Below are 12252 nucleotides of genomic sequence, written 5' to 3'. Positions count from 1 at the left end.
CAGCGAATCATGTCGTCCACGGGAAGGTTCAACATGCAGCTCGAGAGAGTTTTTTTTATTACCTCTGTGGGTAGCTCTGCTCAAGAATTCACTCCAAAACGGTACTTTTCGGTGATAATTTCAAATTTTAGCAGCTGTTTCTTCGTGAATTCCCATGGTACCCAGCCAATCATTCCTTTTAAGTGCAAGTGGCCTTGAACGGCTTGTTCCAAGAAACGTCCGGTGCCTGGATATACTTGGTGGACCCTTCTGGCACTATTACTTGATCGATTTTTTTTTCCGACTGCAATACGTAAGCAATACTATCTTCAGTTTTGCAGTCGAAGAAGTTCCAGGCTAATAGTAATCAGCCACCAACCTGTATTTCATTGCCCTAGGGCCTGTTTACATGAATGTGGGGGACCCAGGTAGTTGAGGTGACCCGCCTAACCGTGGGCTAAAAATAGCCAGCGTTTACATACAATCTTACAACCCCAGGATGCCAGGATGAAGTTTCTCGAGGTTGTTATCACACTTGCAATTAAGGAGTTTAAGATGTCACTAGCGGCTAAACTGCTGCTTGCAGAAAAGGTAACTTTTGATGAAAAGGAGATGGAAGGTGAGTTTGAGCTGGAAGAAGTCAACAAACTGAAAGGTAGCGGTCTTCTTTACTGTGGTCAGCCTTTCAGGACTGCACTGATTACAACCACGAAGCACTTTAGCTTCACACATCTAACCGTCCAAGAATTCTTGGCTGCTCGTTGGTTTGTTAAGGAAAATTGTGTTCCATACAAACCATGCTCTCAAATGGTTTTCCAATTCATGGCTGGTGTGTTGTCAAATGAAGGAAACGAGAAACTGATGGAAAAATTATTAGATTCACCCTTTATGCATCGTAATCTTCAAATGAGGTGTCTGAATGAGTATCAAAACAAAGAATTTTCCAAAAAATTCATCAGGAATAATCCGCAAGCCTTTTGTAATTCAGACGGCGTCATGGCTTTTAAGGATTTTTTCTGATGTGGACTGCATTGGAGTATCATTTGTGTTGGACATTATCAGTGAACTAAATAAAGAGGAAGCTGGAGAGGCACAACACAAATGTTCTGATGAGTTCGTCACAGTTGAGGAGTTAAAACTTAGCGAATCACAGCTAACACTGTCTGGAATACAACGAGTCTGTAATTCATTGAACAATGAACACTGTCTTGTGTGTGAACTGAACTTATTCTACATTTACTTGACTGATGAATGTGTTGATGTTATTAATAGATTAGTAGTAAGGAAGTTAACCACATTAAGTCTAGAGACCACTAATATCACTAATACCGGTGTGGCCAGTCTATGTGAAGCTTTACAGCATCCAAGCTGTAAGCTAACCACACTAAATCTGGAGGGTGGTTCTATCACTGATACCGGTGTGGCCAGTCTGTGTGAAGCTTTACAGCATCCAAGCTGTAAGCTAACCACACTAAATCTGCAGGGTGGTTCTATCACTGATACCGATGTGGCCAGTCTGTGTGAAGCTTTACAGCATCCAAGCTGTAAGCTAACCACATTAAATCTGCAGGGTGGTTCTATCACTGATACCGGTGTGGCCAGTCTATGTGAAGCTTTACAGCATCCAAGCTGTAAGCTAACCACACTAAATCTGCAGGGTGGTTCTATCACTGATACTGGTGTGGCCAGTCTGTGTGAAGCTTTACAGCATCCAAGCTGTAAGCTAACCACACTAAATCTGCAGGGTGGTTCTATCACTGATACCGATGTGGCCAGTCTATGTGAAGCTTTACAGCATCCAAGCTGTAAGCTAACCACACTAAATCTGCAGGGTGGTTTTATCACTGATACCGGTGTGGCCAGTCTGTGTGAAGCTTTACAGCATCCAAGCTGTAAGCTAACCACACTAAATCTGCAGGGTGGTTCTATCACTGATACCAGTGTTGCCAGTCTATGTGAAGCTTTACAGCATCCAAGCTGTAAGCTAACCTCAATAAATCTGGGGATTAGTGCTATGACTGATATCGGTGTTGTCCAGCTATGTGAAGCTTTACAGCATCCAAGCTGTAAGCTAAACACACTAACTCTAACGCAGAATAGCATTACTGATACCGGTATTGCCATTCTATTTGAAGCTTTACAGCATCCAAGCTGTAAGCTAACCACACTAAATCTGGGGAATAGTTTTACCACTGATACCAGTGTTGCCAGTCTATGTAGAGCTTTAAAGCATTCAAGCTTTAAGTTAACCACACTAAATCTGCCTTGGTTTTTTATTTCCAAATATCGTGCAGTTCTTAAAGCTATAACTCAGAGACACCGACCAGCTTTAAACCTGTCTTTTGAGGTTCTTCCAAATCTTTTATAGTTTCATCAATTTTAAGTAGATTTTTATATTTAAACAAAATAAATAGTTGCAAGTCAAATCTTAATTTTGGGTCAAAGAGACTTACCAGGTAGACGAAGTATTTTTAATCACCAGAGTGAAAAACAACGCTTAATGTAAATAGAACCGCAAATATTTTGTAATAAAGGTTTTTTTTTACTAGCGACATTGTTTACTGTACTTGGTTTCTGTGTGTAGACCACTCGAGTGGTGACAAGTAAGACTTGGGGTCGGGGGAGGGTGGGAGGGTAATCTTCCGAGAGGCTACTGGGCATCTAAGGAAGCTTTTGGACAAGAACATTTAGTTAAAGTTTCTCGAGGTAAGAAAAAAGAGGAAAATGTCTTCCCGTTCACCCGATTCTGATTTAATTTTTGATAAAATTACACCCTTCTAAGTACTGCCAAAAAAGAGATGATTTTCTTGTTGTTGTTTTTTTTCAATAAGCAACAATTTTTCGTTTTAACTGTCCGCCATTACACTGTACTGATCATTGAAAAAAATTTTTCATCCTCGTTTAAGTTGTTCAGCTTTGTTAAGTTAAGTTCCAGACGAATTACAAGTAGAGACCTGGATCGAGAGATAGATTAGGAGGTTAAATTTCCCACTTGAGAACCCAGCTTATGTAGCAGGCACCACCGGTTTTAACCTTTTTGGAGTAAGTTGCCGTGGTGTATCCAAGCTCAGATTAGTTCCCAGATTGGACATTTAATCTCTGGTTTCAAAAAATAATATCTCGAGTCAGTTCTGTTAGTGCCGCTCGATAAAGACGCAAAATGGTGATGGGAACAGATTAAACGGAAAAATTTATGTTTTTTTTTTCATTGAGGTGGTATGTTTGGCGTTTTACAAAAACGGTGAACTTAATACTGAGTAAGTTTGCAATAACAGTTCTTCTGAGAACCTCATGATCACTATTGGAGACAGAAAAGTCAGTGCTATACTTGCTAAAATAAGAGACAGCCAAACGCTACTGATCTCGCCAATTACATCTCCCCAGAAAAACAGTCAGCCTCCAAACGTTCCATTGTGAAGGCACGCACTAAACGAGCCAGTGCAGAATTAAACGACGACTTGCTTTCGTCAAAACTAGCTTCCAAAAAGTATTAAGAGTTACCAAACGACCACGACATGCCTTTGTAAAAACCAACCCCTAAGCGTCTTAAGACGGAAGCGAGTTTCAACAACCTGCGGAACACAATTGCCTACATGGAGACACGGCGCGCAAAAACAAAGAAATTCTTTTTTTGTTCTTGTATGGAGAGTTTAAAGGAAGGAAGAAGGAATTAAAGTCGTCTGTCAAAACTGTACGAAGAGCATTATCAGTCAAACCTTCGATCCTAACAACAGTTTTGAGAGACCTTATATGACTGATTCATAAAGAAAACTCTTTCAAATTCAGCCACAAAAACTATTTTCAAACACTCGCAATAGCTTTGGGAAAAAAATGACGGTAGCTTTTGCAGTCATATTCATGGCTCCTATTGAGAAACAGTTACAAACTAGCTAGAAGCCCACAGAAACCATTTCTTTGGAAAAGATACATTGATGACATTTTTTATGCGCGGACCATTCCCGAAACCGAAATCAACAACTTCATTGATTTTGCTAACTCATTCCGCGCCACCTTTAGATTCATGAATGAACAGTCATCAAAAAAAAATTGTTTTTCTCGATACTGAAGTGTTTAAAGGACCGAGATTTACCGATAGCAAAATCGTTGATGTTTAAACATATTACAAGCCGACACAAACGTTCCAAGATACACACAGTTATCTTCACGCCACCTTCTCAGTGTTAACCCTTTACACCCTAACATCAGTATGCATACTCTCCACACTGTTCTCTATACATTTCCTAAGGTGCTGACAAAGGAGAATTAGCTTAATGATCTAGAGCTTCTGTGGTTGTTGATCATTTCCATAATTCTCATGAACTTAGTGCGTGAATAAAGGGTAATATTGAAATGAGAAATTAGATGCTAGTCACTCTTAGGGGCTAAACGGTTAAGAAGGGTTTTGTAAAATGAGAGGCACTACGCTTAATGAGAACAAACTCGGTTAAAGAATCTTTTGAGCTAAGGAAGAAAGAATTTTTATCTCGCCTTATAGAACGAAGCTACCCTCAGGACTTCGTCCAAAAGGTGTTTGCCGATGCCCAGTTCTCATCACGCAACACGGCTATGAGAAACAAACCGAAATCATCTAAAAAGATTTTCCCGTTCGTTAGGACTTTCAACCCTGCTAACCAGAATGTCAAAAAGATTCTCATGAAACACTGGCACCTTATTTCAGGCAAAAATAACCTGGTGTAGATACATCCTAATCCACCAATTGTTGCTTATCAGAAGGTCTTTAAAGTATTCTGTTGTTAGAGCACAACTTCCGTCACTTAAATTACACAACAGCATTTTGAAAGTTATACACGGTAAGGGTTTAATGAAAATACTACAAGACAAGGCAATAATTTCCTCCCTTCCATTCTAATAAATCCTACTTCCTCCGGATAACTCCTCCCTCAGATTCTGCGTTCTTATGCAACATGATAATGTATACGAGTAACACTGCTCTTCTAAAATGAGAGTTCAATCCCTCGGGATGGGGGTGGGGATTTTGGGTGCGTGAAAGGTTCTAAAAACGGCTCTTATATGATACAGAGCTTAACAGCAAACTCCTTTATCATAAATTGCAGAATTATTTTGTGACAGAAGGAACCTAAAACGATTCTAAGTCGCACGGTTACTGGTCAAAAAAGAAACCTTAAGTCTGCAACTCCGATGTATTTTCGTCTCAGAAATGCTCCATCTGATCACCAGCACACATTGTGTTGGCTTACACTATTTTGCGAAACGAAACGAAACGAAACCAGGTGAGATAGAACAAAACTAAAGGAATAATTCAGATATATTTTCTAATAAGGTAAAGATATCTTTCAAAAGAATTTGGATTAATCGTTCATTAACATGAACGATTTTTATTCATTTCGCAAAGTAGTAATTTAAGAAGAGTTACTATTTTCCGAAATGGACTATTTTCACCCTGCGGTGACAACGTTACGTCTTTCGTGTCACAAAAATACATTTAGACATTACAAATTACTATAACACCAAAATTTTGGCCTCTTCTTATTTCTTGAACCGTATTAAAACATATTTCGCAAAATAGTAAATTTAGGGGAGTTACTATTTTGCGAAATGGACTATTTTCACCCTGCAATGACAACGTGACCTCTTTCATGTCATAAAAATCTATTTAAACATTACAAATAAATATATCACCGAAGACTTTGGCCTCCTCTTATCTCTTAAACGGTGTTAAAATATATTTCGCAAAATAGTAAATTTAGGAGAGTTACTATTTTGCGAAATGGACTATTTTCACTCTGCGGTGACAACGTGACCTCTTTCATGTCGCAAAAATCCATTTAAACATTACAAATAAATATATCACCGAAGACCTCGGCCTCCTTTTATTTCTTAAACCGTGTTAAAACATATTTCGCAAAATAGTTATTACAGGAGAGTTACTATTTTGCGAAATGGACCATTTTCACCTTGCAGTGACAACGTGACCTCTTTCATGTCACAAAAATACATTTAAATATTGCAAATTAGTATATTTTCGAAGATCTCGGTCACCTCCTCTTTAGCTATCCATACAAAATTAATTTCGCAAAGTAGTAATGTCAGAAAAATTTCTATTTTGCGAAATGGATTATTTTCACTCAGCACTAATTAGCACTATTCACTAGCAGCACATTTTTTCATGGTAAACTCAAACGATGGAATTAAAACAGAAGCAAGTATTGATTAAGATATGAATACTTGGGAACCCTGAATGACTGCGATCAGTGGCCGATCGATTTAACATTACAAAATCGATTTTATTTCGCGTTTATCGCAGAATTTGTGGAGCGATTGCTAACAATCTTTCCGGTCAATATATGAATTACCAACTTGTTTGAAATTGAACATCGCAGGGCAAAATGATTAATTTCGGATCCTTCGCCCAAAGGAACGCGTTGGATCAATGATCTGTCTTTAGACCACGCAGATCAGTGATCCGGTGAATCCTTGTCTAGAGTGGATTTGATAGATCACTGATCTGAAAATGGATTTGCTCGAAAGGAACACCACAGATCAGAAATCCTGACCCGGACTCTCCCAAAGGAACGCACCCATTGTTATTAAAGAGAGAAAAAATAGCCCATTTCGAAAAATGGTAACTCTCCTACATTTACTATTTTGCGAGATACGGTTTAGAAAATAAGAGGAGGCCAAAATTTTTAGTGATATACTAATTTGTAATGTCTAAATGTATTTTTGTGACATGAAAGAGGTCAAGTTGTCATTACAGGGTGAAAATAGTCCATTTCGCAAAATAGTAAGATGGTAGGTTTGATGGCAAGTTTTCTAAATAAAGTTCGGCATCTAGATACTAGTAAATGTTAATGTTTTGTTGTTTAAACAAGGGTATAGCTTATTGTGCCTCCCCTCCCACCTGCCAAGTTCTTCTGTTAGATGTGCCATTCATACTTCTTATATACAAAAACAAAAGGTATCCTCGTTTTGATTCTCGTCCCCCCAACCCCCTCCCCACTACTTTCATGTCTCCCCTCCCACCTGGCAAGTTCTTCTGTTACAGGTGCCATTCATACTTCTTATTTACAAAAAAAATGGCATCCTCTTTTTGATTCTCGTCCCCCCAACCCCTTCCCACTACTTTCATGCCTCCCATCCCACCTGGCAAGTTCTTCTGTTAGAGGTGCCATTCATACTTCTTATATGAAAAGAAATAGTATTTTTGTGAAAAGAGAATTATAAATCAGCCAAGTGCAATATCGCATTTGAACTTAAGCGATTGCTGGTAAATCAAAGAAGGATTCATTTATTGACTTAGGCGGAAAATGGGCGAAATTCCAGACCTGAGTGGCTCATCCCGCGCTGCATTAGTACGAGTTATCATAGTATGGTGTCGCCAAAGAATCTGAGCCAAATTACGGCTCTTAATCATGAATGAGTAATGGGCTCCTGACTGTTGATAATAAACTTGAATAGTCCACCATGTAGAGAAGTGCACCTCACGGAAACTCGTCCCTAGTCTTCCTCTCTTATCCTTCTAGGCGAAGCCCCGAAGATCATTCAAAGTCTCCAGCATGGTTCAGATGCGGGTGGGATGCGGTTGATCTCTATCTCGAAAGACTTGTTTGACGTTTCTAAGCGGAAGATTCTCGCCAAGGTAAAGTCATTCGTCTACAATATACATACTTTTCAACTTGATCCATGTTATTACTCGAGAAGGACTTGTTTTAACCCTCGTGGCTTAGTGCTTTGGTCAGCACTTCCTGTTTGATGAAGAGATGCTCGTATTTTTTCGAATTGAAGCTCATACTTACTCTTGATATCACTATAATCTGTAGTTTTTGATGCTGACTCACTTATTTTGTTAATCATTTTGTCGAATTTGGCTGGATTTGCCCGGTGAATAGCTATGAAATATGGATTGTGTAAACTCGTGGATCATTCATTATTATTGATATTGTTTGACAAAGTATCTACTATTTCCCGAATCTGGTTAATTTACTCGGAAAATTCTAAAGTTACATGTACATGTAATATCTCCTCTACCTTTTTTTACCACGTGACGAAAAAACCTGTTTTTATTAAAAACGCGAAAGTAATATACTAGTTTTTAAGGGCATCAGCTTTACCTGATGGGCCATCTGACCACGGATGCCTCATGGCATGTGAAATTTATTTTACTTAAATTAATGTTAGCTCAACATTGAACAGCTTTTTAGTTCCCGTGGGATGGAAATCGATCAAAAGACCTTAGTGACCTAATTCATTTGGACTTCTAACTTGGAAATGTGTTTCCGAAGCAGCTGTTTAAAATCAATTTTCTAGTAAATACTCCTAGCCTGTTATGAATAACATGATACATTCCTTCATTTTGAGCATACGGAACAACTGATACATGTACCTCTACTCCAGAACGACTGAAAACTGCCGCTTGTAAGCAGCCCCACTTAAAAGCCCAATCAAAGCTCTGAAGTCTTTCACATGGAGCGTGAGACACGTAAACAAATTTAATATTATGTTCTCAAGCTGAAACTATTTTTTCTTCTTGCAAACTGCTGCTTTCATTAAGTAACTATGAAATTAATTATCCTTTTAAATATAATTTACTCCTTGTTCCCTTCGAACGTGCCTTAAAGTCTTTCCAGCAGTTGAAATGTTTGCTTTGACTAAATTATGCCATGGCAACTTCATATTTTTTTTTCAAAATTTTTCGGGAGAGTATGCCCCCATTCCTAGCCTAAAGATGGTGATGCCTGTGAAAAAACTTGGGCAAGACATAGTCGTGGAGGAAGAGTTTAATAGCTTTTTCGTACTAGTTGGAAAATCAAAGAATACTAAAATATAATATTTGGCTGGCGAGTAAGACTTTGAGCTTGATGACAGCAACTTTGAACCTAAGGAGTTTTCCGCTCTCTGAGCCATTTTTTTATGATGAATTTCGCGCCATTACAAGTTCACCTCCAAACGTAAAAACAAGTTCGCCCTTACCTTTACAAGTTCGCCCCGAAATCCATCGACTCGTTTTTCTGCCACAGAAACTATACGCATTCTAATACAATCTTAATATGTGTACCCTGAAACTAGAGGGCTCTACAAAAAGAACCTTTGCCAGATACGAAAACCCCCTAAAAAATCACTCTTTAGGTGTGGCCAAAAAATGTGTGGAAAAGTATTCCTCATCTAATGCAGTAGCACAGTACCCTGAGGAAAGGGTAAACTAACCTGATTACACTACTAATCATAGTCATTACAATTTCCTCAGATGTGATTGGTGCATCAGCTTCTTTATATTTCACTAATCACTCTGTACAGTTGTAATCGGACAGTTGGCTGTAATCGGACACCTGTAATCGGACAGTCGAAGCGGCGATTCATACTAAGTTCACTCAGCTACATCCACCAATCACAGAATTGATCACGATAACCATAGCAACAACCACTAACCCTGAAAAAACTGGGAAATTTCCAAATTTTTTGCTTTAGACATTGTCCCTAATAATGGTTATGTAATAATAGAGCATGCTTTTCGACACTGTTGTTCGCTTTGGAAATGAAGTTTGTTTTGAAAATTGAAAGTAGTGCGTGGGGAATTTAACGAATTCTTTATCGTAAAACAAATAGAGCAGCCTTGACTGAGCTCTGTTCTGTTGTAAAGCACTCAGAAAGCGGTTAGAGCACTTAAGAAGTGGGGAGAAACACTCGATTATGTCTCGTGTTTCTCCCTTCACCTCTTTCATGCTCTAGCCGCTTCATGCGTACTTTACAACAGAACAGAGCACAGACAAGGCTTCTCTATTTATTAATTAGAAGCGAAAAACGTACGCATTTCTTACGAGTACGAAACCCACGCTGTAGAACCACCCATGCTTAGATCGTTGTTTACTTGACTTCACGGTCAGAAAATTGCGTGGCGTCATGTTAAAAATAGGATCTTCAAACTATCATGAAAACCACGAGGAAGTCTTTGGATATCCGCTTTACAGACTACCGACACCAGCACTATTATGAAACCACGCACGAGGGATGTTACTAAACTGTAAATCAGCCGACCACGTACGAGGGATGTTACTAAACTGTAAATCAGCCGACCACGTACGAGGGATGTTACCAAATTGTAAATCAGCAGACCACGAATCTGTGGAACCTGTGGAACTTGTGGAGGCTGCGGAACCTGTGGAACCCTATATTTTTAATAAAAGAATAGCGGCGAAATAAAATATAAAACTAAAAAGACCTTAACACAGTTTGAAAGTTCGTTTTAGGCTATAAAGAAGATTACTTAAAAGAAAAATACGTTTTAATTGTCCTTGGCGATCAACTTTAACTGTAGGGACATTCACTGTACAAGGGTATATAACGTCTTAAGGAGCAATCAGCAGTCAACTACCCCGAGTGCTAATAACTGAACTATAATTTGAAGGCTCTAACGGTTTGGGTATCGCGACATCCAGCAACGCCGAAGGCTCTCAGCAAATCGTTGGCTGCAATTGACGCTGGAACAAGGAACACGAACGTAAAGTAACATCATCGCTTGTGATGCATTGTTATCGTGAAACTTATCGTCATATTGTTTGCTGTGTGTCTTTTGTTTACGTGTTTATTACATGCGAGCGTTTTTACGTTTAATTTGTTGTATGGTGTACTTGTGGTTGGTCTTGTACCGTAGCATGATATTACGTAATTATGTCGAGTAATTTTTCAGGTGTCAAGGTACAAATTTAGTCCTGTAGATACAATCACTTTTTAAGAAGCTGCGTCGTCGTTTTTTTGCCTGTAAAGCTATGCACCGCTAAGGTAAATATTTTCTTTTTTATGAATTTATTTGTAAGTTCTCGTTGTCTACAATGTATTTTCCTACTCATGTTTAGTACCGTAGTCGTTTGGATCTCTTAAAATAAATGATGAACACAATTACCCGTGACTTTGGTGACATGCCTGTAAAATTTCGGGGAGATCGGGGGGTCCGGACTCGCGGATTCACAGCGTTTTGCTTTCAGTACATTTGTTTGGTCGGTGTTTCTTACAAACATATCTTGTAAAGGATTATTTAGAGAGCTAGGGAGATGAACTGAAACCGAGCTAAATTTCCCCAAATCAGCTCGGGAAAACCAACAGAATGCAAAAGAACACCTACTTGAGTGGGTTAAATTTATCCTTTTTCAAAACTATTCAACATCTTTAGAAGGTTGAGACCGCGAATGTTCATTTTCATATAAATCTTCGTATTTCACATATTGCGCAACGTCAACGTATTTGCATATTCACAGAGGCTTACTGCGTAAGCTTGGGTTTCCTGTGGTTGGACGTCAATGTAGATTTTAATAAAATCCATTTCTCATTTAACGTTATCTCCTCTACACCAAAAAACGCAATCTCGAACAGTGTTAGGGTATTTTTAGCTTTTGATTTATTTCCTTTTTTATAAAAACGTAATGGTTCCGCAGGTTCCACAGATTCCACTTGTTCTGGAAGTTCCACAGTTTGCTGATCTACACTTTAGTAACCCGCTTTACGATAATCAGACTTGCTCCAATTACTACGAAGATATCCGCTTTACAGACTACGATCCTCAGACTATTATGAGAACCACAAGATAGTTTTGAGATATCCGCTTTACTATGCTCAGACTTGCTCAGACAACTACGAAAAGCATGAGGTGCGCGATAATCTTTGCGCATATGAAGTATGACAGATGGCGTCATTCAAACTGGCGCAGAAAATGAAAACGGTCGTCGAAAAATTTCATAAAACGTCACCTTCGAAAACGCAGGACACCCAAGATTATGAACTGCGTTCGCCTTCGTCGAATGCAACAAACAGATATCAAGTTTAAGAATTCACCGTGTTGTTTCGGATCTATTGCCACTTGAATACAGCGTTCCTCAGGGTAGTATCCAGAGTCGCTTACTACATTCAGTGTGTCTGTAAACAGTCTACCTGGCAGCTACCTTAATCTCAAAATGAAGTCGATATCAGTTCTCAGTTAATTCGATGTTTGCTGCATAATTTTACAGAGCAATTTCGGCTCTTAAGGCCTTGCACTGAAACCATTGCAAGCGAAGAGTAGCTTAATGACGCTTCGGCTTAAAATGTAAGTAAAATATGACACGAATTAGGCATCGTGTTTATCATGAACACTATCACTTGCGAGTGGTAGACCTTGCACTCTTGAAATGAAATGTTTCCATTGGCGTCCTTTGTCAAGGGTCTTGAAACATGTCTTTTTGTTCCTTTTTGATCTTCAAACGCGCACGTATCTACAGAATTCAAGCATTACACTCAAGTATAGATCAAAATATGGAACAAATA

At 38.9% G+C, this 12252-nt stretch overlaps 2 protein-coding genes across 2 annotated transcripts in view; both read left to right on the top strand.

Annotated features, from left to right (window-relative positions):
• Window positions 1-545: 545 nt before the first annotated feature.
• Window positions 546-2529, top strand: LOC136281534 (NACHT, LRR and PYD domains-containing protein 14-like). Its single transcript, XM_066168070.1, has one exon. The coding sequence runs from the start codon at window positions 899-901 to the stop codon at window positions 2345-2347; it is 1449 nt and encodes a 482-aa protein (XP_066024167.1). The 5' UTR covers window positions 546-898; the 3' UTR covers window positions 2348-2529.
• Window positions 2530-7527: 4998 nt separating this feature from the next.
• LOC131778827 (NLR family CARD domain-containing protein 3-like) overlaps window positions 7528-12252 on the top strand; it is an 84464-nt gene continuing 79739 nt past the window's right edge. Inside the window, exon 1 of the mRNA XM_066168035.1 lies at window positions 7528-7600. The gene's annotated coding sequence lies outside the window, so the exon portion shown is untranslated. The remainder of the gene's footprint in view (window positions 7601-12252) is intronic.

This window comes from Pocillopora verrucosa, chromosome 6 (genome assembly GCF_036669915.1).
Source record: "Pocillopora verrucosa isolate sample1 chromosome 6, ASM3666991v2, whole genome shotgun sequence".
In the NCBI taxonomy this organism is placed as follows: Eukaryota; Metazoa; Cnidaria; class Anthozoa; order Scleractinia; family Pocilloporidae; genus Pocillopora; species Pocillopora verrucosa.
Note: the sequence above shows the minus strand (reverse complement) of the source record. Positions and strands in the feature narration are given on the sequence as shown.

What these genes read in the sequence shown, in the direction of transcription:
- LOC136281534 (XM_066168070.1), top strand. Translation starts at nt 899, where the DNA reads ATGAGTATCAAAACAAAGAATTTTCCAAAAAATTCATCAGGAATAATC.